The sequence below is a fragment of the Heloderma suspectum genome, chromosome 14 (assembly GCF_057233095.1).
Source record: "Heloderma suspectum isolate Gila_16-S chromosome 14, 16-S_ref, whole genome shotgun sequence".
Taxonomy (NCBI): domain Eukaryota; kingdom Metazoa; phylum Chordata; class Lepidosauria; order Squamata; family Helodermatidae; genus Heloderma; species Heloderma suspectum.
In genome coordinates, this window is record NC_139471.1 from 4,741,588 (window position 1) to 4,767,716 (window position 26,129).

Consider the following 26,129-nt stretch of genomic DNA (forward strand, 5'->3'; position numbering starts at 1 on the left):
CTCCAGCCGCGGGGCAGCCCGGGACTGGGGAGGAAGCGGAAGCAGAGGAGCCGCAAGCGGCTTTCGGCGGACCGGAAGGAAGCGCCCGGTGGCGGATCCAAGCTTCCGCCGGAAGCGGTCCTGCTCATTTCCGGTCTGGCCCTCCTTCCCTCCCGCCGGGAGGGGAAAAGCAGGGGACCGTATTTTCTCTTTCCCTCCCTACTTTTGACAATAGGCTCGTGTCCCTCGCGCGCGCTTAGCCCGGAGGAGATTTGCCCGCGCGCTACACCGTCCGGAAGTGCCGGCCCCGCTTCCGGCCGGCCCTCTCGCCTCCCCCTCCTCTTTCCTCCCCCCCTCCCCGTCAACGCGTCTCTCTCTCTTTCTCCCCCCCTCCCAAAATGGCGCCCCTCGACTTGGATAAATACGTGGAGATTGCGCGGCTCTGCAAGTACCTGCCCGAGAACGACCTCAAGGTGAGGCGGGAAGGAGGGGCTGGGAGGTGGGGAGCAAAAGGTTGGGGGGTGGGGGTCCTCGCCAGAAGGTTGGGGGAGGACTTGTCGCCAGAATTGGGGGGGGGGGACGCCAAAGGTTGGGGGGGAAGGTTGGGGAGGAAGCTGTCGTCAGAAGGTTGGGCGGACCAAATGGGGTTTGTGTGTGGGGGGTCCTGTAGCCAGAATTATGGGGGGGCAAGCTGTTGAGATATCCTGTAGCCAGAATTATGGGGGATAAAAGTTTTGGGGTTCTGTAGCCAAAGGTTTGGGGGGTAACCAAAACGTGGGGGGTCCTGTAGCCAGAATTATGGGGGACCAAATGGAGTGTGAGGGTCTTCCTGCCAGAACAGTATTTGGAGGGCAACCTATAGCCAAAAGGTTGGGGGGGGGACCAAAAGGTGGGTGGGTTGTAGCCAGAATTAGGGGGGGACTAAGAGGTGGGGAGGGTCCTGTAGCCACAACTGTGGGGGCGGGAGGACCTGTAGACAAAGTGTTGTGAGGGACCAAATGGTTGGGGGGTCCTGTTGCCAGAATGGTGTGTGTAGAAGGCAGAACCTGTCACCGCAAGGTGGGGGGGTTCTCCCTCCTTCTGAGGCGCTGTTCTTGTGGCTCTGCTTTCGTGTAAACTGTCTCAAGCCCATGGAGATAGTGGTGGATGGGAGTTGCGCAGAAATGGTCTGGAGGGTACTGGGCAGAGGGGAAATAACTGCTTTCTGACGAAGGGGCAGTCTCTGCAAAAGCTTATGCTAAAATAAATGTGTTAGTCTTTAAGGGGCTGCAAGAGACTTTGCTGTTCTTTCTGCAGTCTCTTTTTGTTGTGTTATGTGTGTCTGTGTTTTTAACATATCTCCAGTATATATTTGTATATTTTGCTTTTACTCCAGTGGCCCTACGTCCCGTCAGCCCTAGGCAGCAGAGCTAATGGTGAGGGGATGAGGGGAATTGTAGGCCAAAACACCTGGAGAGCTACAAGTTGGCCTCTCCTGATTTGTATCCTGCCTCTACTTCAAAGAGCTCAAGGTGGTACATATAGGTTGCACTCACCCTTTTTATCCTCATAACAACCCTGGGAGGTAGGCTAGGGGTAGAAGTGGTGACTGGTCACCCAGTGAGCTTCATAGCTGAATAGAGTTTTGAACCCAGGTCTCCTCAGTTCTTTTCCAGTGTTCTAACCCAGACTTCCCCAACCTCGTGCCCTCCAGCTGCTTTGGACTTCTGCTCCCAACACCCACAGCTAGCATAGCCGATGGTCAGCATTGCTGGGAGCTGTAGTCCAAAACATCTGGAGGGCACCAGTTTGGGACAGCTCTTCTAACCACTACGCTGGCTCTGTGCATTAATATTGGGTATTGCAATCTTATACCTGTTCCTACAGATGTAAATCCCACGGTGTTCAATGGGGCTGACTCAGAAGTTTGTGTGTTTAAGACTGTAGCCTTAAATAGGTGGGTGTACCAGATAAATAAATAGGTGGGGGGTTGCACTGGGATGTGGTTGGATAGTATAAGGTGGTTCTTCCATCTGTTACCGTTTTTTGGTAAGGTGGGATTGAGGTGAGGAGTAGAGTTCTGCAATAGGCTTTTGTTACAATGGCACAGTTTTGTCTGTGTTTTTGTCAGCAGTCTTGAGTGCTTAGAGATTGAAGGGGGTTTTTGTTTTAAACAAGTTACACAAATAGCTTGAAGTACTGGAGTGTTAGGGAGAATCTCTTCATCTGTTATCTACTACATTTATATCCTGCCTTTCCTGCATCACTCAAGGTAGTGCACATGATTCCCTTCCCCGTTTTATCCTCACAACAACCTTGTGAAGTCGGTTAGGTCGAGAGATAGTAGTGCCACTTCTCACCCAGCAGGCTTCAGAGCTGACTGAGGAACTGAACACTGGTGTCCCCAGTCCTTTAACCACTGCATGACACATTGACTCTGCTGACCATATCTGAAGGCCCTAGGACAGAAGGTGGATGTGAGGAAACGGACTCCATGCTTCCTTCCAAATGTTGGCTTTGGGCGAAGGGTGAAAGAGGCACTTGCCTTCCTTGTGCTGGTGGCCTCTCGGTGCGTGACGCTGGGTGGAGGGGGAAGCAAATCCTTTCTGCCTTGGGAGTGGGTGGAGAGAAGAGGGGTGGAGGTGTTCTGATCTCTGCCTTCTTCACAGGGAAGGGAAACCCATACTGAGCCTTCTTCTTTTTGGAGGTAGGGTGGCCAGATGTGCAGTGGAAGAAAACAGGGGCTCCTATGCCTTTCATAGTTGGGTAGCACAGGATGCTTCAGCAGGTGGAGCTTTTCTCACCACTATGTGACAAGCCACACCTGCCAAAATTCCCTCTTCTACACATTCTGAAAGGTTACATGAGCTATGGTGTCTTCCTTTGTGCATCTCGGGGCTAGCTGAGAGGCTGCAAACTGTCCTGCTCTGCGCTTTCAGCATGTCAAGGCAGCAACACACAGGGTTGTGTGGGTTCCTTACCCTGTGAGTGGGTGTTTGTTTAGTAGGTTGCCTGGCAAGCCCTCTCCAGGAAAATAGTTTATAGCTTAATAGTCTGCTCTGTGTTTGCATCCTTAACTCCTGGGGGCTAGGGTTTTTTTTTTCTATGTCTTTGTACTGGGTGCTGTCTGTGTGTGTTCTTTTCTTTCCCAGGCTACTACAGCGGGCAAAGTTGTACCTTTTACTACTTTTTTGTAGTAGCAAAAGAGTATGCTGACTAGCTGTGTTATGACCAAACTTTGTCAGGTTGACAAACTTACTTCGGTCTGATGAAGAGTCCTACAAGCTGTGTTGGAGCAATATATATTGGTAGAAGATAGTAAGCTAGTTCTTTTATTCTGGTCCATTCTTTTAGTCTATCTTTTTTTAAACCCCGGGTTGTTGTGCACACTGCCTGGTGCTTGCAGCAGGAGTGACCCCTGCGTTCTTTCGCTTTGCATCCAAATCTGCAAGACTGAGTGAGGCATGTTGGGAGTTATAGTACTTTTTTCTGTCTAAACATGCATAGGATTGCACCCTGTGTCTTTTAACTAATAAACAGGAGATAAAATCACAATTGAATTAATTGCTGAGACTTGAGTCTGTGGCATAATCACCTACAGAAAGCAAGAATAGCTGCCAGGTTAGCAGGAAGGAAACCTTTTGTAAATCAAGAATTTATTTTTCTTCTTTATATGCTACAAATGATTAACATGGGTATGTTAGCGGGCTGGCCACTAAAAACTCTTATGAGCTAATAACTTCAGTAGATGTATTTGCAAGGCTAGCCCCTCCAGATTTTTTCCAGAATGCTATGCAGAAGGACTGTGTCATACAATCAGATATATTTATTTTATTAATTTGTATACCATCCAATAAGTGTTCTCTGGGTGGCTACATTTTTTTAAAACTGTAAAATGTTAGACAAGAACAAAGAAGCCAGAATAAAACCAGAATGGCATAAAACTAAAGTAAATAAAACCAGCAATAGCAATTAATACAGCAAAACTAAAATGTGGTAAGATGTAGAATGCCTGGGAGAATAAAAAAGGTCACTTGGCAATGAAAAGACCATAATGTGGGCATCGGGCAAGCCTTTCTGGTGAGGGCATTGTACAGCTCTTAGGTGCCACCACCTAAAAGACCGTCTCTAATGGTCACCCTTGCCCGTCATTTGCTGGGGGCACCTGAAGGGCTTCTGAAGATGATCTTACAGGCTGTCTGAGGTATATATGGGATGAGCCAGTCTCTCAGGTAACCTGGCCCTAAGCCATTTTGGGCATTAAGGGTTAGTACCAGAACATTGAGTGGGGTCAGAAATGGACTGGCAGCCAGTAGAGATGGAAAAGTACTGGTGAAATATGGTCATATTGGGCCAATTCTAGTCTACAAAGTTTCCCACACTGTAACCTTGTCAGTTTGCCATGTGCCATTATATTGTCTATAATACGGAGAAATTGTGTATTGACGGGAAGTAATTCTCTCTTTCTAGCGCTTGTGTGACTACGTGTGTGACCTGCTTCTGGAAGAATCTAACGTGCAGCCAGTTTCTACACCAGTTACAGTCTGTGGCGACATACATGGACAGGTGGAATTTTCACATGGACTATTCCTTTGGAAGTGTACCCTCCCGCACAAGAGAGGGCTGTCACTTGCAAGTGATGTTTCACGTTGTAAAGAGTGTGCAAGCATTAGCTTAGGGGGAAACAGGAGCAACTCCTGGATGTGATCTCAGTGTTCTTTATACCGTGGAAGAAAAAGAGAGGATGTTTTTGTTAGTGTTTATTAATGCTAACTAATGCTGGGCATTCTGCAAAATTCAGAAGTGATGGTCTTTGTTCAGTGCACATGTCATCCAGGTGTTTTTTAACTCCCTTGCCCGCTGCTCCAAACATGTGAAGTCAGGTTTGCAAACTGAGATTTCATTTCTTATATTTCTATACTGCCCCATAGCTGAAGCTCTCTGGGCGGTTCACAGAAATTAAAAACCATTAAAATACATTATATAAAATATAAAAACCAAAGACATAAAACAAATAACACACACAACAACAACATGTATCTAAAACAATTTAAAAACAATCAATGAAGAGACTCATTATACGCTGCCAAATGCCTGAGAGAAAAGGGCAGTTTTAACCTTGGTAAAACAAGGATGAAACTGTTAGCGTTTTAGCTATTTGTTGGATTATAATACTTGAGCATTCACTGCATGCACCTTGCTCTGTTCAGTGTATGGTGGTTCATCCAACACCTTTCAGAACCATTTCTTATCGACAGAAGGTTCACACTATAATTCCGTGACAATTCTGAATCATTTGGGTTTAACACACGCTTCTGATGGTACAAATGTGTCCTTGCTAAAGTTTGTGGTTTTTTGCCTTTCAGTTTTATGATCTATGTGAATTATTCAGAACTGGAGGTCAGGTTCCTGACACAAACTACATATTTATGGTATGTGCAAAAATACATAACAACTGGTTTTTGAAATATAATATTAATTTTGTGACTTGGTAAGGCAGGGGGCTGTTTCTTCTTTTGATCTGTGCAACCAGGTCCTATTTTCTTGCCTAGTTTGTCTTGCTTTTTGTTTTTTCTTATAGTTTGAGAAAAGATGATAGTGAGGGCATGTAAAAAAGGAAATGAAAGACTATGAGCTCTTTGCAGTGCTTGGAAAAAAATATCAGATGTTTGGACGGCCAGTTGTCTAGACATCTGAAAGTGTTCCCTCTGCCCTGTGCAGAACTGGCAGAATTGGGAAATTGTTCAAATTCTTACTAAGGCAATGAGGACAAGAAGGGATTACTTAGTTTTCTTTTTGCAGTGGCTTTCATTCCGTATTATGAGCATTCTGTCATAGATCCTGTTTGGCCTGCCTCTGTTACTTGAAGCAGGAGGGGTCTGAACAGAACATTTTGATATAATGTGTACAAGCAACAGCAGAGGAACAGCGGTGGTGCTTTTTGTAATTAAATCAATGTGTTAATTACCTACATTTTTTAGTACAGTCATTTCAACACTCCAGGTTTTTAGAACTTCGAATGGCCATAGCTCAGTGGTGTGCATGCTTTACATCAGGGATGCTGAACCTCTTTCAGCCCGAGGGCCAAATTCTGTTTTGGAGATGCTCTTGGGGAATGCATTCCAGAGGTGGACAGGGCTGAAGGAAAAGGGGGTGGGGCCAAAAACCAGCCTATTTGAGCTTAAAGCTCTTACTGCCAGTAAAGAAGCCTTAGGAGAGCCATTTCAACCTTTCTGAGGTGGAGGAAAAACTGGAAAACCACCAGTGATTAGTGGGTGGGGCCAGTGGAAGGGGGAGTGGCTATCTGGGGACCACAGGATGTCAAGATTGGGACCCTGCGCATGAGGTTCTGCACCCCTGCTTTATGTGCATGTCCTATGTTCAATCCCTGGTACCTCCAGTTAAAAAAAAAAAAAAGATCAGATAGAAAAGACCCCCGTTTTCCTGAGGCCCTTGAAAGACATGGCAGTCCAATGTGGGGAGTACTGGGCTAGGTGGAGAAATCATCTGATCTGGTATAAAGCAGCTTCCTATCTGCTGACTCATCTGTGAAAGAGGGACAAGGGAAGTGCAGGCTTTTTGAAATAAAGTCTGACAACCTAATCATGTTTACTCCAATGTAAGTCCAGCTGAGTTCAGGTAAGCGTGCATAAGATTGCAACCTGAGCGTGTCATGCCATGTAATGCATTAAAACGTTGTTTTCACTTTCAGGGTGATTTTGTAGACAGAGGATATTATAGCCTTGAGACGTTTACTTATCTTCTTGCCCTAAAAGCAAAATGGCCGGATCGCATCACGCTGTTGCGTGGAAATCATGAAAGCAGACAGATAACTCAAGTGTATGGATTTTATGGTAAGTTCCCCCACCCCACCCCCAAACCCAATTCTCAGTTACAGTCAACATAAATACTGTGATGAATTGACTTGTCCCCCTGGAAGATGCAGAGTTTTTTGTGTGTGTTAAAGGGAATTATAGATAAGTGATTTATTGCAACTGAAAGCAGACATGAACATCATAATAGAGGAAGCTTTTTTAAAGGTGTGGAGTGGCTTGTACTACAAAAACTAGCCAGAGAAACTCTGTGCTGGTTTTCATTACCACCTGTAATGGATAGACTGATTTGGATACCTAATTGGACCTTTAAAGAGGGATGGGGGTGGGGGTGTCTGTGTCTGCCTGCCTGCCTGCACGCACGAGAAAAAGTGTGCGTAGGAGGAATATAGTACATTGAAATTTGGCCAATAGTCAGGGTGTTGCACTGGGTCTGGAACAGCAGAATTAAAATCCCATGTTGTTTGTTGACGTGCTGAGTGACTCTAGGTATGAGACGTGTCGATATAATTTTTAAAAATTGGTCAATTTGTCAAGTTGCACTATATTCAACAACTGCTGTACACACAATGACTCTGCAAGCTTTTCTCTTGCCGAGAAAGCACGGTTTTAAATGGTGACCTATTTTGTCAGCCATTCACGAAATGTTGTCTGCTTAGGATAAAACTTCACAATCGTGTAAAATAGCTAAATCTGTTCTTGCGTTGCTGAATTATAATGCATGTGGGGATGCTAAAAGCGCTATCCAAATTAATTAGTAAGTTGTGAAAAAATATCCTTAGACAGAATTGGTGAACAGCCAGTGATGGGAGCTTCCATATTGAATGAAAGCCTGTCGCCACTGCTGCTGTTCCTGCAACCCCCTTCACTTTAGTTGGACTGAGAAATTATGAATAATAAAACATGGTTTTATTTACTCTTCCCTCTTTCTCTCGGCAATAGATGAATGCCAAACCAAATATGGCAATGCTAATGCCTGGAGATATTGCACCAAAGTCTTTGACATGCTCACAGTAGCAGCGGTAAGGATTCACCTTTAAAGTTTACCTTTTGAAAGTGTGGAATGAGTGACCATGTGTGTCTGTTCCTCTAACTCAGGGGTGCAGAACCTCAGACTTGTGGACGAATCCAGCCCACCTGGTCTCCCAGTCAGGCCCTCCGGGGTTTCCCTCTTCCCTCAATCCCACACCCCCTTTCTTCGGCCACTGATTGGCGTTTTCCCACCTTTTGTGCATTTTTTCCTAATTCTAAAAGGTTGAAATACCTCTCCTAAGGCTGAGTTACTGGCAGTAAGAGCTTCAAGCTAAAATATGATGGTATTTTTGGCTCCACCCCTTTTGCCCCACCCATCACTGGAATGCACCCCCGAGAGCTTCTCCAGAATGGAAACCAGCCTGTGGGCTGAAAGAGGTTCAGCATCCCTGCCCTGGCCACAAGTTCTCCAAATGTCTTTTGTGGTGCTAATAAAATCTCTCCCTTGTATTAAGTTAATAGACGAACAGATCCTCTGTGTCCACGGGGGCCTCTCTCCAGATATCAAAACACTGGATCAGATCCGAACCATCGAGCGTAACCAAGAGATTCCACACAAAGGAGCTTTTTGTGACCTCGTCTGGTCTGATCCAGAAGATGTTGACACCTGGGCCATTAGCCCACGAGGAGCAGGCTGGCTGTTTGGGGCAAAAGTCACCAACGAGGTAAGAAAGAAAAAGCATAGTCCATTTATTTGTTATGCCTTTGTCCAGCAGCAACCCTGACCTGCATTCAAAGTATGGTCTGAGAAACGATGGCAAATATGCAGACTGCTTTTTTTATTAGTAAGGGAGCTATTCAGCTTGAACAGCAGGTCAATGCTGTCTTCCTGGCTTCTGTTTGCTTTTGTTCAGGGAAAAAAAGTATGTGAACTTTGGAATGTTTTCTGCTTAACTCGCAGATGCCTGATCCAGCATTCCATTACGTACATGGGACGAGTTAGACATGGGAGAGGCTATTCTGTCCTACTCAGGTTCCTGAAGTAATGAGTACTAATACAGGGGTGCCTGTATTCTTTCAGTTTGAGGGCCGAATTAAATTTCTGAGAAGCTCTTTCAGGACACATTCCAGTGGTGGGTGGGACCAAAGGCAAAATGGGGCGTGGCCAAAATACCAAAAATGTTAGCACCTTTTAGTTTAAAGCTCTTATTACCAATAAGCCTTCGGAGAGGCATTTCAACCTTTTAGAATGGGGAAAAAACTGTGCAAAAGCCGGGAAACCATCAAACTGTTGGGGGAAGGGGGCATGGCTATGTAGGGAACCTGGAGGGCTGGATTGTGACCCTTGCTGGGGCTGGATTTGGTCCGCAGGCCTGAGGTTCAACACCCCTGTACTATTAGCACCCGCTACCCAGTACAAATCTGGAGATATTTTATTGAATCCCATGACATGGCCATTTGAAGCCCTTTGGAGACTGTAATCAGAATGGTGGCACTTCACGTTAATGCTTTTTGAAAATGCCTCGGTGGCATATATGCAGTGTCACTGTACCACTGGCTTGGCTCACATGTTCTTAGAGATGGTAGTTTGCCTTCCAAGATCACACTTTAGAAGCATCATCTCTTAGAGAGAAACTTGAGAATACAGGGTGCAGGAAAAGGAACTCCTCGGAAGGAGACCTTCAACCTCTGGCAAAGAGAATAACATCTCCCTTGTGGTGTGTGCGTCTGTGTGGGTCTTCTGAATGGTTGCTGTGCCTGCCTTCAGTGAAAGGAGGAGTTGCCTCCTCCGTTGTCTTTGCTGTAAATATTCCTCCTTCCCTCTTTCAATTTTACAGTTTGTCCACATCAACAACTTGAAGCTCATCTGCCGAGCCCACCAGCTGGTGCATGAGGGTTATAAATTTATGTTTGATGAGAAGCTGGTAACAGTATGGTCTGCTCCAAACTACTGCTATCGCTGTGGGAATATTGCCTCAATCATGGTCTTTAAAGATGTAAATACAAGAGAACCAAAGCTTTTCCGTGCAGTCCCAGACTCAGAACGTGTGATTCCTCCGAGAACGACCACACCATATTTCCTCTGAGAACACTGCTCTAGCCCTTGTCCTGTTTTCTGTGTGACCTACTTTTTATTGAGCACTTTGCTGCTGAAATGCTGCCTCTTGCCTTTTTTATTTTTAAATTATCTAAATGTGTTGTATATTGTCTGTAGCAATGCGTCTCTTAATTTCCCACACATACATGCCTTTTTGGTCCCTAACCTCTCCTCCCAGACTTGTCCAAGACTGCATTTGAAATGTCTAAGCACTTACCTTGCTGTGTTGTAGTGCTTACGATTTTCTGGTGTTTTTTTTTTTTTTCAGGGAAAACTGCATTTTCCCTTCAAATAAAATAAAAACAGAGCAAGACATCAGATCTAGTTCGATCTCCTTATTTCATCTCGGGGGTTGTCTCTAGGGAGGCTTTTTTTATAAGGTTTTAAAAAATTTCAGCAGCAAAGTCGTACTTAACTGTGCACAATAGCATTTCCGAAGTCCAACTAAGTGTACAGATATCCAAAATGTAAAAGTGAATTGTCCTGGTTTATATTTTGTTTTAAGCTGGTATAAATAAGTGGTTTAAAAAGCTGCCCCTGATTTTTTTGGGTTTTGTTTTTTAGGATTCAGACTGAAATACAAAACCCACTACAGGTATTTGAATTTGTACATTAAAATAATTGTTCTGATTTTTTCTCAGATACCTTGTATTTTTAATAAAGTCATATCTTGAACCCTGCCTCTAGGTTAAACATTCAGAATAAAACCCTACATTGTTGATGTGAATGTATGTCTTTTCATTTTTATCTCTTCACAAAGATATTTTGCAGATGTGATCATTGGCTAAGTACAACTGTATCTTATAAGGGACTTTTTCTTTGTGCTTTGGAAACTGGTAGACCCCAAATATCTGTTCCCTGCACACATTTCGGTCATACTGTCCTTCTTCTTCCCAAGATTGGAAGAACCCTAGGATTTGGGGGGGTAGTACATCTGCTTAATTCTATTTCCAGGTTATACGGCAACAGAAATACCAGAGGGTTAGATTTTGCTAAAGTAAGAGGGTTGGATTCTGCTAATACAGGACCTCTTTGCGGTCACTGTTTCCAGCTAAGCCTGTCCAAATGATTTTTATTGTGACAACTTCAGATTCTATTGCTTTTACAAGGGAGTAAGCAACTTTGAACTTGCAAAAGTGATATCAAGGCATTTGTGTTCTCAGGTATTTTTAATTATGTGGTTATGTTCCACAGAATGGCCAGATGTGGTTCCTTACTACTGGAGTTAGGAAACTGGATTCTCTAATTTGTGGTTAAAATCATTTTGAGGGAGTAGAACAATTAAAGACAACGGGACTTGCATCATGCGTACTTGCTGGAGACATCAGATAAATTGGTGTTAGTTCATTTGTCCTCTGTAAGTTCAGGGCCCTCTTATACCTTATTTCAGTTTAGGACTGTGACTGGCACAGTTACCCAGTATATACACTGCTAACTTTTAATCAAGCCTTTTTTCGATGTGCTGAAATGTTTGCTATCATGTACCAGAATACAACAGGGCTACTTCCTTTTGGAGAGTTTGTCTTCTCAGTAGGAGGCAGCTACCTATGCACCAGGAAAACATATTTGTTAGATGAGGCAGTGATGGAGATACCAACCCTGCTCCAAAGAAGCATGAACAGGCACAATAAGTTGCCCATAGTGCCTGAACAATAGAACCTCACATTGTAGGGCTGGCCCTACCATTAGGCAGAGTGAGGCAGTTGCTTCAGGCAGCAGACGCTGGACGGCAGCAGCAAGGTGTTGGAGAGAGCTGTGTGCCAAGCGGCCTGCCCTGTGCCCCCTATGCTAGCCTTCTGCCTTCAGGTATAGTGGAGGATGTTTGTCCCAGCCCCAGTACTGAAGTAAGATTCAACTGCCAGTCCAGTGGGCTTCTGAAGATGGAATGAGAGGGAGCGCCATCTTGTTCTTTGCCTCAGGCATAAAGATGTCTTGGGCTAGCCCTGCCACATTGGGTTGGGAGCTGCTATTTTAATCCCACCTCCCATTTTAAAAAGTAGCATCTGGGTTTATGGAGCTCCCTTTGAGCAGGGGGACCACCCTAGGTACAGAGAAGCTTGCTGGAATTGGTCAGGAGTTACTAACGCTTTATGTTTCTAAATTAACCAAGTCTTTAAGGACTCTCTTATGTTACATGCTTTTGTGAACCAGGTTCCATCAGATGCGTGGCCTGTTACCCTGAATTGTCAGATAACACGTGGGTGTAGAGCAGGGACGGGGAGCCTCTTTCAGTGCAAGGGCTGATGGAGGGCTGCATTCCAGTGGTGGGTGGGGCTTGAAGGCAACGGGGTTGGGGACAAAGATGCAAAAAAATACCGGCATATTCTGGCTGGAAGCTCTTCGGGCCTGTCGCTAACCCCAGGAGAGGCATTTCAACCTTTTAGGATGGCGGGGGGAATGCACCAAACCCAGGAAGCCACCAAGTGATTGGTGGTTAGGGGAAAGGGTGGGGCCATCCGGGGAACCAAGGAGGGCTGGATTTGACCCCCTGGCCTGAGGTTCCGCATCCTTCACCTGGAGAAAATGTTACTGAGATCAGAGGGAAATGGAGTCTCTGATCTCATTGCTAACATGTTTTCTCTCTCGCTACGCCCATATGTGTATATATGAGCCAATTCAGGATCCAACCCAGTATGGCCTAGCTGCTAGCGTGCCATCAAACTCTGAGCTTGCTTACCTACCATCTTGATTATCCTAAGATAATAAATCTCGCTTTTCCGCCGGTAACATGTCTTTGCGGTCAGCTTCGTGGCTAAAACTCCTTACCACTCTTGTTGGGTGGTTCTGGTTCAAAACTACATATAACTCGCAAGGCGCAATTACTGGCTTAATGTTTGTTCACGAGGTAATTCAAAATGGGCTGAAGTGAAACGGACCGAGGTAAATGCGAGGCAACTGCCCCTGGAAAGAGTTGGCCGGGGATAAACCGAGGTGAGCGAAGTCGGACTGGCGCCGCCTTGAGAAGCGGCGAGGCGGTCTGCTGCAGGGGTGGGCCGGCGGTTGGTCTGCAGCGCCCGCTCGCCTCAGCCAGCAAGGCTAATGGCGAGGGGTGATGGCAGCTGTATCAGGCCGAAGCATGTGGAGGCCGCACGTTGCCCGCTTCTCTGCCGGTCGAAGTAACCTAAGGTGACGGGCACGGAGGATGAGCCCTAGCACAGTGGCCTGGGAGGGTGAGCTCACAACCCCACGGCTGCCTAGCCAGAAAAAAGCCCCGCCGCTCCCAGCGCGCCCAGCCAGCTCCATAGAACTGAGCGGGGCTTGCTTCTGAGCCCGCCCACGCAGGACGGGCTGCTAGCAACCGGAACCGGCCGGGGCCAGGAAGCAGGCGGCACTGGGGCGAGCCGAGGAGGAGCCCGAGCGGCGGCGGGGCGTTCGGCGCAGGGCGGCCGCTCGCGGCCCTCCGGATGTCTCGACCTACCACAGCCCCCATCATCCCTCACCAGGGGCTCCGCTGGCCAGGGCTGACGGGAGGTGTAGGCCAGAACATCTGGAGGGCCACGAGCGGCCCGCCCCGGCGAGGCGAGGCGAGGCGAGGCGGGCTGGGCCATTTGTGGAACAGCGCTGAGGGGAAGCGAGCCGCTCAGCGGCATTTTAAACGGGGCGAGCGGTGTTAAAAGAAGGAATAAGAATAAGGGCCCGGAGGAGGAATAAGAGAAATAGGGAGGAGGGAGGAGGGGGCGTAATGAGGAGAACCGAGGTGTTGTCTCCGGTGCTAGCCCTACTCGGAGTAGACCCACTGAGATGCATGGGGAGCTCGACTAACATGGGACGCCGCCCCAGTCGCGCGCGCGACCCGGCTCGGGCGCCGCCGGGGCCCCGATTCGGCGCCTGTCCGCCCCGCGCCCGTGAGGCGGCTCGCGACTTTGTCCGCGCCCCAACGGCGGGGCGGGGCGGGGCGGGCGGAGGAGCGCCTGAGGCGAAGCCCCGCCCCGGGGATGGGCCGGCCGGCCCCTCCCCCCCGCCCGCCGGGCGGGGCTTCCGCTTCCGGCCGGCGCTCGCGCGCGCGCGCGTCTGAGGGGCTCCGGCGGCGGCGCCCGAGGCAGCGCGCGGCTCGCGGTCCGGCTCGGCCATGGCGCGGAGCTCGCTCTCCTCGCGCTTCCGCCGCGTCGACATCGACCAGTTCGACGAGAACCGCTTCGTGGAGGAGCCCGACGCCGGCCCGGAGGCCGGGAGCGGGGCCGGCCCGGCGGAGAGCGAGGGAGGCCCCAGCCCGGAGGTGGAGGCGGCGCTGCGGCAATATCCTTTCTCGGCCCGGCGGAGGCGGCCTTCTCCCTCCCCCCGCGCTTCCTGGCCCGGGCGCCCCCCCCATGGGGGACTACACCTCCCAGCCTCCCCCGTCAGGGATGCTGGGAGTTGTGGTCCAGCGCACCTGGCCTCCCGGTGCGGGAGGCTGACTTAGTAAGCGGCTTGTGCGGTTTCCCGTGCTGGCTGGGGGTGCTGGGAGTTGTAGTCCAACGCATCTGGGGGGGAGGCTGTTCTAGCCTGTCCCGGCATGCCTGTGGCGGGGCCGCCCTCCTGTGCCCCATTGCTTCCATTTCTCCGTTCTACCCCCTACTCCTGTTTCTAGAGGTATTCCTTTTTGCCCCCGCTTGTCCGCTTGAGCCAGGGGTGTCCCTCTTTTCCCACCTGATTTCTTGCCTCTACCCGGTATGGTTTGGGATAGTCCTTCTTACTGATCCCCCTTCATTCTTCCCCCTATTTCTATTGCTTGGGGTGGGGCATTCTTTTTTGCCCCCTTTTTTCCTTATCTGCTTGGGGGTGTTCCTCTTCCACCCTGCTCTTATTCTCCCCTATTCCATATGCGTTGGGGCACTCCCCTTCTCCCACGCCCTTTCTGTCTGTCCTAGCTTTCACTAACCTGATGCTTTCCGGATGTTTTGGACCACTACTGTCATTATCGCTGTCATGCTGGCTGGGTCTGATGGGAACTGTAGTACAAAACATCTGAAGGGCACCAGGTTGGGGAAGGTGCCTTATGATTTGGGAAAGTTCTTTCCCTTGATCTCCTTTCATTCATCCCCCTATTCCTTTCGCTTGAGGCAGGGCAATCCTTTTCACCCCCTTTTATTTTCCACCCAAATAAACCTTGGGGCATTATTCCTCTTCTCCCCATCCCTGAGGGCCTTTGGATATTGGTCTGTCCAGTAGTCTTCAACTTTTCCAGACCTGGAACTCACCTTTAGCCCAGATATTTGAGGACTTGCTCTTTTTTTTTTTAACCCTATATTTGCATGGTGGTAATGCTGCTGTTATGATGCACCAGATGTCACGCCACAGTCCAGTAGTAGGTCTTGACCCACAAGTTGAAGACCAGGGTGTTCAGGCATCCTGCTTTTCCTGCCCCCATGGTGGGGGGTTTAAAAAGGGTTGTTGCAGTTTCTTGTGGCAGCTGCTTTGATGGAGATTCCCTCCCCTCTCTGCTTCCCAAGGATATTCCTATTCTCTTCATTGCTTAGCTCTTTTCTTGCCACAGCTCTTCTCTAAGGGAAGGTGGAGGTCTTGCAAGCAAGATCAGGCAAGTGACTAGTAGCCCACCTGCCTAAACATGCACACCTGAGTGTTTTGTGGCTTCTGGGGTTTGGGGAGTGGCAGGAAGAGAGACAGTCTGCTTCTATAACCCTTTCCTGGCTTGGTTGCTGAGGTGATTTTTACCCAGGTACAAGCCTGTTGTAGTGTGACTTTCCAGGGCATCAGCTTTGAAGGGTGGGAGTCCTGGGGGAATTGCCTTGCAGCAGGAGCTGCCTGGCTTTCCTCTTTGCCCTCTGCAGTTTTTGCTTCAGTGAGTCATCTGCTCCTCACACCCTCACTTCTTCTTGCTGCTAGTTCTTGGGCCTGCCCTGGGGTAGTACTGCATTCCGGTCAAAACTCCATGTCTGTCCCCCACAGTCACAGCCTCATATCTGTATTCAGTATCTTCGTTGACCCTAGTTACTCAGAGCTTCTCTTCCCATAGTGACAAGCTTTGGCAAAGCTTTGGCAGTGATGTAGGAATATTATGGACATCTATATATATCCACCAGTTATTCCAGTCTCCATTTCATCTCACCAGAACCTCCTCTCTGGCTCTCTAGTCTGGCACTGGCAGACAGTGTGCCCTCCTTTTTTCTTTTTGTCCAAGACCTAGGCTTCAGTGACTGCTGATAAGAACTTATCTCCCTCCCTCTAGTAATGGCCTTCCAGTTCACCTCCCTCAGAGGGATCGAGTATTTGGTGGGAGATCCTTACTCAGGTCTGCCTGTCACATTTTGTTTAAGAAGGGTGGTGAGGGGTGGAATGGAACTGGTGTTGGATGACCATAAAAGGCAGGGTGAGGCAGCTTCTAAAGGCTGAACTCTCTTAAGTATAGGGCTGGTCCTTCCTGCGGTAACCTTTGGGAAGCTCCTTCGTGTTGCTGATTGCAGCAGTGTGTGTATGGTGTGTCATATAATCCGGGTCTGCCAAGCAGTTGTGGCCTGCTGTGTGAGGAGCTGCAAATACCTGCAGAAACACCATCTGCAACCGGGTGTGCACAGCTTAGCAGGCTGCAGTAGAGAAAGGTTAGGAGTGCGTCAAGGCAAGGTGATGTTACAGGGCAGGTCCCTGTGGGGCGAGGTTAGCCCCACCCTGCAGCTGCCCATGGTGTATCAGCAATGACGAGTATGTGTCAGGGCCGTGATGCATCCATCCGTCATGCGTGGAATCGGGTTTGGCAAGGAAGCACTTGTACCGAGTGTCAGTGATGGGAGGGTGGGTCTGTCTCTGCCAGCTAGGCTCAATAAATGCTGCCTTTGCCTGTACCTCATGGTGAAACAGGAGTCTGTGCTTTCTAGAATGTGGAGAGGAAGTACTGGCTGTAGGTTGACAGATCAGGAGGCTGTTGCTTCTGTCACTTACAGGAAAGAGAGAAAGAGCATGTGCTTCTGTTTTTAAAAAAGAAAAGCTGTGAGTGTGTGTTGAAATGTACCCAGAGCAGAGTTGACACACCTCTGTCTTGCCAGTGCTTGCTGAGAGTAAAATAATGCATTCAATACAGCGGAACTTTGTCCCCTCATTAATGCTCCCAGTGGACTAGAGAGAGCTGATCATAGGAAGTACTGGCATGTTACTGAGTCCATGATCATAGTATTCATTTCTGCTTGCCAGCAGTATGCTTTACTAAGGATGCACCCAGGAGCAAATATCACCATTTAGGGTGTGATCCTATGCCTATTTAGACAGAAAAAAGTCCTGCCACTCCAAGCATGCCCCAGCCAGCATGGCTGGCTGGGGAATGCTGGGAGTGGTAGGACTTTTGTTCTGTATAAACTTGCATAGGATCACACCCTAAATGGTGATATTTGCTCCTGGGTGCATCCTGCCTGATAGCTTTCCTTGAACTTTCTGTAGCTGGGCTATGTGTCTATCCAGTCAAAATGGCCCTGTAGATTAATGAGTCTAAGCTTTATGAAATGAAGAGCTGGGGGAGCTGTATGCTGCGCAGAATGGCAGAGTCGAGAGCAGAGATGTTGAAATGCCTCTTGAGATTCTCAGCCATTAGATTCTTTGAAGTGGCATTTTCCATGCTTAGAATGGCTTGGCTGCCCCAGGTGCTGCACTTCTCCTCCCCTTGGTCTTTTTCTGCTTTTAAACTTTTTTGTGCCACTATGTTTTCATAAGTTCTGCTTCTGCTTAAATGGGATACATTCATGTCTATACTTGTCTGCGTATTCTTTGGAGAGGGAAAGTTGGGAAACATCACTTCTCAGTTAATCGAAGTTGTGTATTTTGGATATGTGAGCAATTCCCAGGTACTAGGTTCCTGCTTTTTTTTTTTTGCAGGGAGTGGGATATCTTTTTGTAGCTCGTATACCAGGATTTGAAATCCAAAGTACCTGCATCTTTGTAGGCAACAGGGTCACAAACGAACACAATTGATGAGCTGTCTACAGCAGTGGCTATCAAACTTTATTCTAGGAATCCAGGACTTTCCTCCATGAGACCAGTAGCAGTGGAAAAAAAGCATCTAAGACAGCTTGTTTGTTACGAGCCTTCCCTGGTGATGCACAACCTCGGGAATATTGTCTTTGGTTTGTGCAGGGCAACAATGAGGCCTACACACCTGACCAATGCTGTGTGTAAATGAAGTAGTTCACCCGAGAATTCTCTGCGAATATGCAGATTCTGCAGCAGATGTGAATAAGGTTCCTCAGCAGAGAAATCTATGTGGAAAGGATTCCTTGTTGGATCTGAAATTTGAAAAAACACAGGCCTACTGGCAATAGTCTGGACTCCCGTTAGTGAATGAAACGAGACAGTTTGGGCATCATTCTTCCAGGATTTGCCAGGCTGTAAATTGCTATTGCTGGTGAATTAAAACAACCCATTCAGAACTAGTATTGCAGGGAGAATTCCATTCCCTTGTGCCATTTTCTGCAACTTCTCAGAAAGGCTAGTATGGCTTGCAGGGAATGAGTAGAGCCACGCTGATGTAAAGTTGCTCAAAATAACTCTGTCACCAACCTCCTCGGGACATAACCCAGATTGCTGCTTTCGTTAAGAGCCCGTCTGGAAGTGGAGAGCACCAATGTTTCATAGACATCCTTTTCATCTGGGTTCTGCAGCTTGTGCAGTGGCCGGCAGGTTTTTTGTCTGTGCCACTAGTATGTTAAGGATGTCTGTCTCTCACTTACTCTCCGGTTTACAAAAAAAGATGGATTGTTATATCAGTTACTATAACCAGGGGTCTTTCCAGCAAGTATAAGAGCATCGCAGATTATTTGAGAGGACAGAAGGTCTTTGGACAAAGCTGGCCTCTGCCTTGCGATGTCATGGTGAAGGGCCACTGTGGTATCAGGGTCTTTGGTTATGTACTTGCTAATTGTAAAAACTTGAGTGAAATCTGTCAAGTTGGTGAATCAGAATTCTGAGGTTTTAATACCTTGCTCAAAATCTTTATTTTTATGCCAGCTTTGCTCCTTTGGTGGGGGCCAACGGTGCAAGGGCATGTGAGAGGTCTTGTGTCAGCTGAAACAGTGTTGGGAAAGAATAAGTGCCTGGTAGCTAAGGTCCGTTTGATGAAAGCACAGATATACAGTGAGACTCTTGGTAGCAACAGAGTACATATCACAGTAATTACGCATATTGCAGGAATTGCTTACTGCTTTCCCACCGTCCTGAGGCAGCTGTTCTAGTTGGGAGCCTAAAGTAAGACTAGTGAAGAAGGTTGTTGAACAGGCCTCACTTTCTTGCAGTTCATGTTAATTCTGAGGTGCTGTATTCATCTGAGGCCTTGGGGTGCGTTTGGGAAAGATGGGTGTGCTTATGCTTGATCTGCCTCCCAACATTATTCAGCTGAATGGATGATCAAACGATGGCAGCAATGGCTGCGCTAGTTGTAGCTGATTTAGTGTGTCGTCCGTCCGTCCCCCAATTTTCTGCATGTGGTGGGGGCAATTTTATATGTGGAAATCTCTCTCTCTCTCTGTGCGTCTAGGTCTTTGCAAGTTCCGGAACCCTAATCCATTTTAGTGAGTGGGTTTAAATCCCGTGCAGCCATAAATGACAGCATTAGACCACAGTTTGAGTTCAGCCTTTACCCATGTCAGCTAGGTAAATTGTTGTAATACTGGGAGAGTAATACACAGATCAGTTCAAGGATACTTGTGACTTGGGGTTTCCTTGATCTGTCAGCTCTTTGGAGTTCTGTCACTTCTGCTTTGGGTGATAAACAGTTTCCTGTCAACGTCAACGTGAACAATTGCTTTAACTGCGTGTAGCAGGAGTTGACCTTGACACAGAAGGAGTCTTTGCTTGCAGTCAGGGATGCTTTGTGAAGGGGATTCTACCAGACTCCTTGCTGAGCAATTTCAGGACAATCAGAAATTTAATGCACAAAATAGTATTTAGTGCATTAGGGGCAGGGAGATCTATTTTTGGAAGACTTGTTTACGTTTCAGTGTCCTTTCTTTAGTTGCTTAATCAGTGAGTCCGTTTGACCTCATGGGACACCTTAGCCTGCCCCATACTCAAGGGATTGTTTCTGTAACTGGAGTGAAACAGAAATCTTATTGGCAGACACCAGGTAGTTGGCCTGTCCTTTGCTGGAGAGAGATGCATACTACTTGACAATTGGTGGCTCTAAACCTTAACATTTCTGCATGGTTACCAGTAGCAAAATGAGATCTGTTGAAATCTTGAGTCTAGCTACATAGTCACTGTAGAGTCAGTGTTGAGACAGCTTTATTATTATTATTATTTGCATTTCTATACCACCCCATAGCCAAAGCTCCCTGAGCGGTTTACAAAAGTTAAAACACGAAAATACAATATGCAAAGTTTAAAAGCCATTTACAAAAAAAGCACATAAAAGCACACAAACAGCATATAATTAAAAACAACATTGAACTGTCAGCCATAACTAAAGACACATCCAGGACAGATTAAAACTCATTGTGTGCTGCCAAATGCTTGGGAAAAGAAGTAGGTCTTAACCTGGCACCAAAACGATAATAATGTTGGTGCCAGGCGGACCTCATCAGGGGGCTTGTTCCACAGATGAGGGGCCACCACTTAGAAGGCCCTCCCCCTCATTGCTGCATTAGCTACCATTTAATTTCCAGGCTGAATTCCAGGTGCTGATTTTAGTGTGTTGTGTTTGTCGGTTCGACTGCTTTAGCTCCTTGACCTGCTTTGCTAAACAGGTGACATGCTGAGAGCGTTCCGTGCAGCTTTACAGAACTCTCCTGTTAACACAAAGAACCCAGCAGCAAAGGTAAGTGGAGTCTTGTGGGGTGTTTGGCCATCAGTGCCCTGATACTTTAAATGCCAGTAAACCCCAAGTCCTTATGGATGCAGTCACTTGGTGTACATAGCAGTCTTCCTCACTGATGATAGTTGCCTGGCTGAGGGCTGAGCATTCCTTCAACAACCTAGCAGTTTGTAGTAAGATGAATAATCTTGAAACAGCACTTTGGGATTCAGTCTTCCCACAGTTAAGGCCATTCCTAGGAAACAGCCAGTGCGAGTTCAGCTGTATCCAAGGCCTCATTCTGCTTTCCTTGTGTGTGTCTCTCTCCAGGAGCGGGCCCAGGAAGTGGTGCTGAAGGTGCTGACCTCTTTTAAAGGCAGTGAGATAGAGCAGGCAGTGAACTCCTTAGATAGCAACGGTATTGACTTGTTAATGAAGTACATTTATAAAGGATTTGAAAAGCCAACGGAAAATAGCAGTGCAATACTACTTCAGTGGCACGAAAAGGTACGTGATGTCTCTCCTTCAAACCGTGGTCCCCAATCCACGGTTCAGGCAGGCCACATAGTCATCTGTTCTTGAAGGGCTGTCTACCCCTGCACAATCCACCTGTAGGTCCACAAAACCCTTGCCCACCGCATGAGGAGGGTTGAGAGGCTTTAGATCTTGTAAGTGGACGAGCTTTTGAGCAGCTTGGTTGCTGGAGAACCTGCATGATGGCAGCAGAGTTCAGAATGCTGGGATTGCACTGGGGCCTCCTTTCTGTACATTGCTGCTTTTAAGTGCCCCTGATAGGTGTAGCTCAGCCAAGGCAGGGGCTCTTTCCCTGTAGGCATCCACACAGGTTATATGTAGGAGGACTCAGTGTTTGGGGCCCAAGGTGCTTTCCCAGGAAGATGGTTGAACTTGTGGCTATGCACTAATGTGCCAGACCATGAGGTGGGGAGCTGCTGTCCAAGTGTGTCCTAAAAGAATCCAGCTGCTCCAAAGAGCATGAAGCACAATTATCTGGGCAGTGCTTGGTTGCAGTGATTTCCTACTTTGCATGCTGGCCTGAGTTCAGTATGGTTAAGATTCAGTTTATCGAGTGGTAAAGGTTTTCCTGTATACTTCAGTTTGAGGTTGCAGATGGGACTGCTAAATGCAGCAAAAACAAAAACCTCGGTCTCCTCTGCTTGTAGAAAAGTAGTGTGTCAGGGAGAAAGGTTCTAGCCTTCTTCCTGGTTTGCTACTTTTCTTTGTGTAGGGGGCTTTTCAGCGGAACACATTCAAATCTCAAAAATGCTGCTGCCAGAAGTGGCACAGTCCAGGAAAAGCTTTACTCTCTCTACCCGCTGGGTATGCCCTGGGCCTGAATTCACACACACAGCCTGTCCCAAAAAAGAACAAAGGTCTGGACCCAGATTTATGCTGGATCCAGCCCAAAATCTACAGGAGTGTCTTGGGCCGATTGTTCTGAGATGGTTGGCAACTCTCACTTTAGGAAAGTTTCCTGGGAAGTGTGACCTATGCAGGAAGGAAAATGTATCTTGCAAAACTGGAGCCGGCCCAATGATGCTGCTGCAACAGGGTTGTATGTGCCCTTCTCTTAATAGTTTACCAGCGTAGTGATGCTCAGTACTGGACTTTTCCCTTGCAGATGCATTAGTGGGTGGATGCATGGGGAGTCTTGTGTTCTCATGACAACACGAAACCTGTTTTTGCTCGGTCTCTTCGTTTCCAATGGAAACAGCAGCTTGGGGCCGATGTGGGCTGGTACTTGTGGGGTGGGGGGTTGTGAAATCAGGCGGCTTGCTTCTGACTCCGGAGGAGGAGGACAAGTTGCTGCATGTGCCTACTGCTTCCCACGCTCGGAGCCAGCGTGGTAGGAGAGGTTGCCATGATTTCCTGCTTTGCATGCTGGCTAGAGCTCCATCACTTCTCTTGGTATGCATCCCCCAGAGAGATTTGGTACGATTTGCATTCTTCTGCGAGGCTAAACGTGCGGAGGGAAAATGTCTGCTTCGTGCAGTGGTTTCACACAGTTCGCAAGAGCAAACACATCTGTCTGAGGGCGGAAGCTGCACCTGCTCAAAGCAATTTCAGCAGTCAGCTTAGGGAGAACCACCCACCCACCCGAGTGACTCAGAATGAGAGACAGAGAGCAGAGGCCCCCTTCCCTCCACTCGCTTGCCTGTCCAGACACTGCAGTGAGAGGTGGTTTATTATGTAGTAGGCAAGGGCTACAGAAAACACCAACAAACCCCTCTTGGTTCTTCTGAGCTGTTTGTGGTAGGTGAGGTGGTGTTCTCCCTAGTGTGTTGTCTGGCCTGGGGAGGTGGGAGGAGGCGCCAGTTCTGCTCTAGAAATCTGTGTGTGAAATGTGTGTCTTTAGCTGTTGCTTTATGCCTTGAGATAGGCTCAGCCATGACATGTCCAGATCACAACTCTCCTCTCTTGAGAGTACTACTATGTTCTTAGGGTAGCAGAAAAAAATCTATTTCTTCAAACACGTTAGAAATGTTGCTTGTTGCTGAAACATCTTTCAGCAGAAAAGCAAGGTTACTCCCTGCACACAAAGCATGGAGATCAGGCACAGCCCAGTCAGCCTCCCCAAAAAGCCAGCTTTTAATGTGATGAAATCAGGCAGGCGCCATGCGGATTCCCCGAGGAGAGCATTCCACAGTGTTGGTGCTGTTCCTTGGGCTAATGAGGGGGACTGACTGGCGAGGATTGAAGTGTACAGGAGGGAACGCAAGGAGGAAGGAATCTCTAAAGGCGGCCTCCTGAGCCCCTGACAGAGAAATGGCCCTTTTATGGGAGGCATCCAATAAATGTAGAGGTCCTACAGAGCCAAATGGGAGAAGGGTGAACATGAAGATCTGAGGACAGCAGTGTATGAACTGGGTTGCTTTGCGGGGGGTGCGTGGCCCAGGCACTAACTTTTCTTTCTTTCTCACCCTCCCAGGCATTAGCAGTAGGTGGACTAGGATCCATAGTCAGAGTTCTTACTGCACGAAAAACTGTTTAAAGGACCGTGTCCACTTGAGTTGAGACACCAAGAACTCTTTCGGAGCCAGGAGGAAGGGCTGGCTACACCGACACTTTGGCCCACCCTTCTAGGAACCACAATCTACTGAAATACTGTGTGTGTGTGGGGGGGTCCTCCTTCCTGTCTTGGAACAAAGTCCTTTTAACCACAGAGGTTGGGGGGAAAGTTTGTGTAATTGTTTTCTGACTATCAGATTCAGGAGCTGCGAGGGGACGACTTGCAACTTGTGCTGTGATGGGAAGCGGGGGTGGCGTGTGCGTGTGTGAGTGTGCACCCGTCTCCAGAACGGTTGCTCTGCTCTGGCCCAATGTGTGTGGGGTGAGTGAGACTTTAATTTAAACTTAACAAATGTTTGCGGTGGGAGGGTGGGTAGCTGTGATGTTGGAAGCAAAATGAGAGCCTGGTGTGGGGGGTTTCTTATGCAAGAGGGCTTTTTGTATATAGCTTAAGATAGTTGGGCTAGAGTTGGTCTCATGTAAAGTGCCTGCTGCTCTCTCAAAATAAAGTTCTTGGATGGTTAGAGTCAGCCTCTGAATATTGTGACCTGCTCCCTCCCCTGTATATAATGCCACGTGGCCAATTCCTTCCAGGCTAGTCTGGTAAGGGTAGGGGTGAACCAAGCACAGAGCTTGTGGCTGTGTTTTTCCCCACTGATGTCTGTTGTCCACACATTTCTGCCTAGCATCCTGTGTCCCACAGTTGCCCACTGAATGTTTGTGGGAAATCCGCAAATACATCCCCATCGAGGAAGTAAGCAAGAAGGTAATAAAGTCAGCCTCAAGTTTTAATCAAAAATGTATTGCACCGCAAGTTAGGTCTCTACAAGCCATTACATAGTACAGTCCCATATGCACACCGCATGAGCGGACAAGCCAAGTGCCCATGAAGGCTTTTTCTATATACACACTCCGGGTGGTTTGTGTTTCCTTTGTACAAGGTGAAAAAGTGCATTAGTTGCTACAACTGAACGAATATACACACCTCAGTTCTTGCTGTGACAGCTAAGAAGAACCAACACTATCGCTCCTCACCAAGAGCATTTCTATACAATACCTTAAAACTGGCACATCTTGGTTAACAGCAGAAGCGCCAACCAAGTTTTACTTCATGCTCTTAGTAGGGAAGACCAATGCAGCCCCGGGTTATACTTTTCTTAATGAGCAGTTGGTAAAAATACTGTTGCTTAGCAATGTGCAGCGGTATCAGGACTGCCATCTGCTGTCTTATATGGTTGTTCAGTACGGTATAATATAGAGGATGTCTAAATAAACTGGTAAATAAAAAACTGGTTTCTAACCTTGGGGTGTGGGGTTCATCACTAATGGAAAGAAAATCTGACTTAAACCGAGATTCAGCTATTCAGCTTCCCCTTTCTCGAGAGCCAAGCTGCTGCCCTCAGGTAGTGTTAAATATTAACGGCTGATTATATGAGCCAGTTCATCCGTTAAAACGGCTGCCCAGGTGCTTCTTCCGCAGCTTGGACACAGGCTGGCTCTAGGTTGATGCGCCACGGTGGGGCTCCTGTAGCAGGCCCTTCCCACCTCCCACCACCTCCAAGCGAATTCAGTTACAAGGGAAACCGACCCTGTGTTCAGCGGCAACCTTGTCAAGGAAGTTAAATTGGGTGCCTCACCTTAACACTAGCTTCCTGTTCCCACTATTAAAATGAGAGGCTGCTGCTCTCTTTCCAACCTGCTATACCTATTGCACGTTAATATGTTAGTTTAAAAAGGCAAGAAATACCATAAAGATCATTTAAAATTATTTTTCTTTAAGAAAAATAAAGCTGGCCAACTCCGTAGAAAGTTGTGCTCTCCTGGCTCGTGTGCCATTTCTGGCATAGGTTGAATGCACCAGCCGTGTGAAGTTCTGCTAATAAGCTGGGGGGGGGGGGGGGGGCGGCTTGCGGTCCGAAGTGACAGAATCACTTCCCATCCCCAAAAGAGTTTACACGTCGGGAATGACGCAAGCACAGCACGCACCCGGCAGTTCCTCACTGTACACAGGTCATTTTCTGCCCTGACAGAAGCCATCCCATGCTCCCAATTACTGCTACCACAAACATAACCCTTTGGTTGCAGAAGGCCTCCGGGGCTGGCCACAACATGGCCCACCCTGACATCTGCTGTCCCCCAAACGATGAAAGGGGTCCAGCTGCCGGAAAGGACACTCCTTTTACAGTACAGCTTTGTAAACAATTTTTTCAATGCTCGTGTACAAAATACTGTGGCGACAGCGATGAAAGACACCTCAGTCAGTGGGCGCGGCATCCTTTTCATAGAAAAAAAGCAACTGGAGGCAGGCGGGCAGCACATCCTGGGGACATTCACGACCACGGGGTCCTCGGACTGGAGATGGAGGGCCGGATGCTGCCCCGGGGAGACGGCTTCGACCCAAACCAGGACATCTGGCAGGGGAGAAAGGACAAGACAAGCCAGGCGCAGGGTTACTCAGCTGCCGGTGTTTGTGCAGCGAGGCACACGGGTCGCAGCAATTTCCAACCTCAGCCCCTGGATGGTGCATGTTTGCCCC

At 47.9% G+C, this 26,129-nt stretch overlaps 3 protein-coding genes across 5 annotated transcripts in view; 2 read left to right on the forward strand and 1 right to left on the reverse strand.

Moving 5' to 3' along the window:
• Positions 1-107: 107 nt before the first annotated feature.
• On the forward strand, positions 108-10,591 carry PPP6C (protein phosphatase 6 catalytic subunit). The gene is made up of 7 exons (XM_084821397.1): positions 108-452; positions 4,429-4,524; positions 5,325-5,390; positions 6,671-6,812; positions 7,734-7,813; positions 8,279-8,488; positions 9,602-10,591. The coding sequence occupies exons 1-7, from the start codon at positions 378-380 to the stop codon at positions 9,848-9,850; spliced, it is 918 nt and encodes a 305-aa protein (XP_084677523.1). The 5' UTR covers positions 108-377; the 3' UTR covers positions 9,851-10,591.
• A 3,239-nt stretch (positions 10,592-13,830) lies between these two features.
• On the forward strand, positions 13,831-24,885 carry ARPC5L (actin related protein 2/3 complex subunit 5 like). Of its 2 annotated transcripts, XM_084821401.1 has the most exons (4): positions 13,831-14,097; positions 20,518-20,590; positions 20,897-21,073; positions 23,514-24,885. In XM_084821401.1, the coding sequence occupies exons 1-4, from the start codon at positions 13,931-13,933 to the stop codon at positions 23,574-23,576; spliced, it is 480 nt and encodes a 159-aa protein (XP_084677527.1). In that variant the 5' UTR covers positions 13,831-13,930; the 3' UTR covers positions 23,577-24,885. The 2 variants fall into 2 exon arrangements, with proteins under 2 accessions (XP_084677527.1, XP_084677526.1); XM_084821400.1 differs by lacking the exon at positions 23,514-24,885 and having other exon boundaries at positions 20,897-21,708.
• Positions 24,375-26,129, reverse strand: part of GOLGA1 (golgin A1) — a 41,858-nt gene continuing 40,103 nt past the window's right edge. For both annotated transcript variants that reach the window (XM_084821392.1, XM_084821391.1), the window contains one exon: positions 24,375-26,004. In XM_084821392.1, coding sequence (XP_084677518.1) covers positions 25,924-26,004 — 81 coding nt within the window. In that variant the 3' untranslated portion in view covers positions 24,375-25,923. The remainder of the gene's footprint in view (positions 26,005-26,129) is intronic.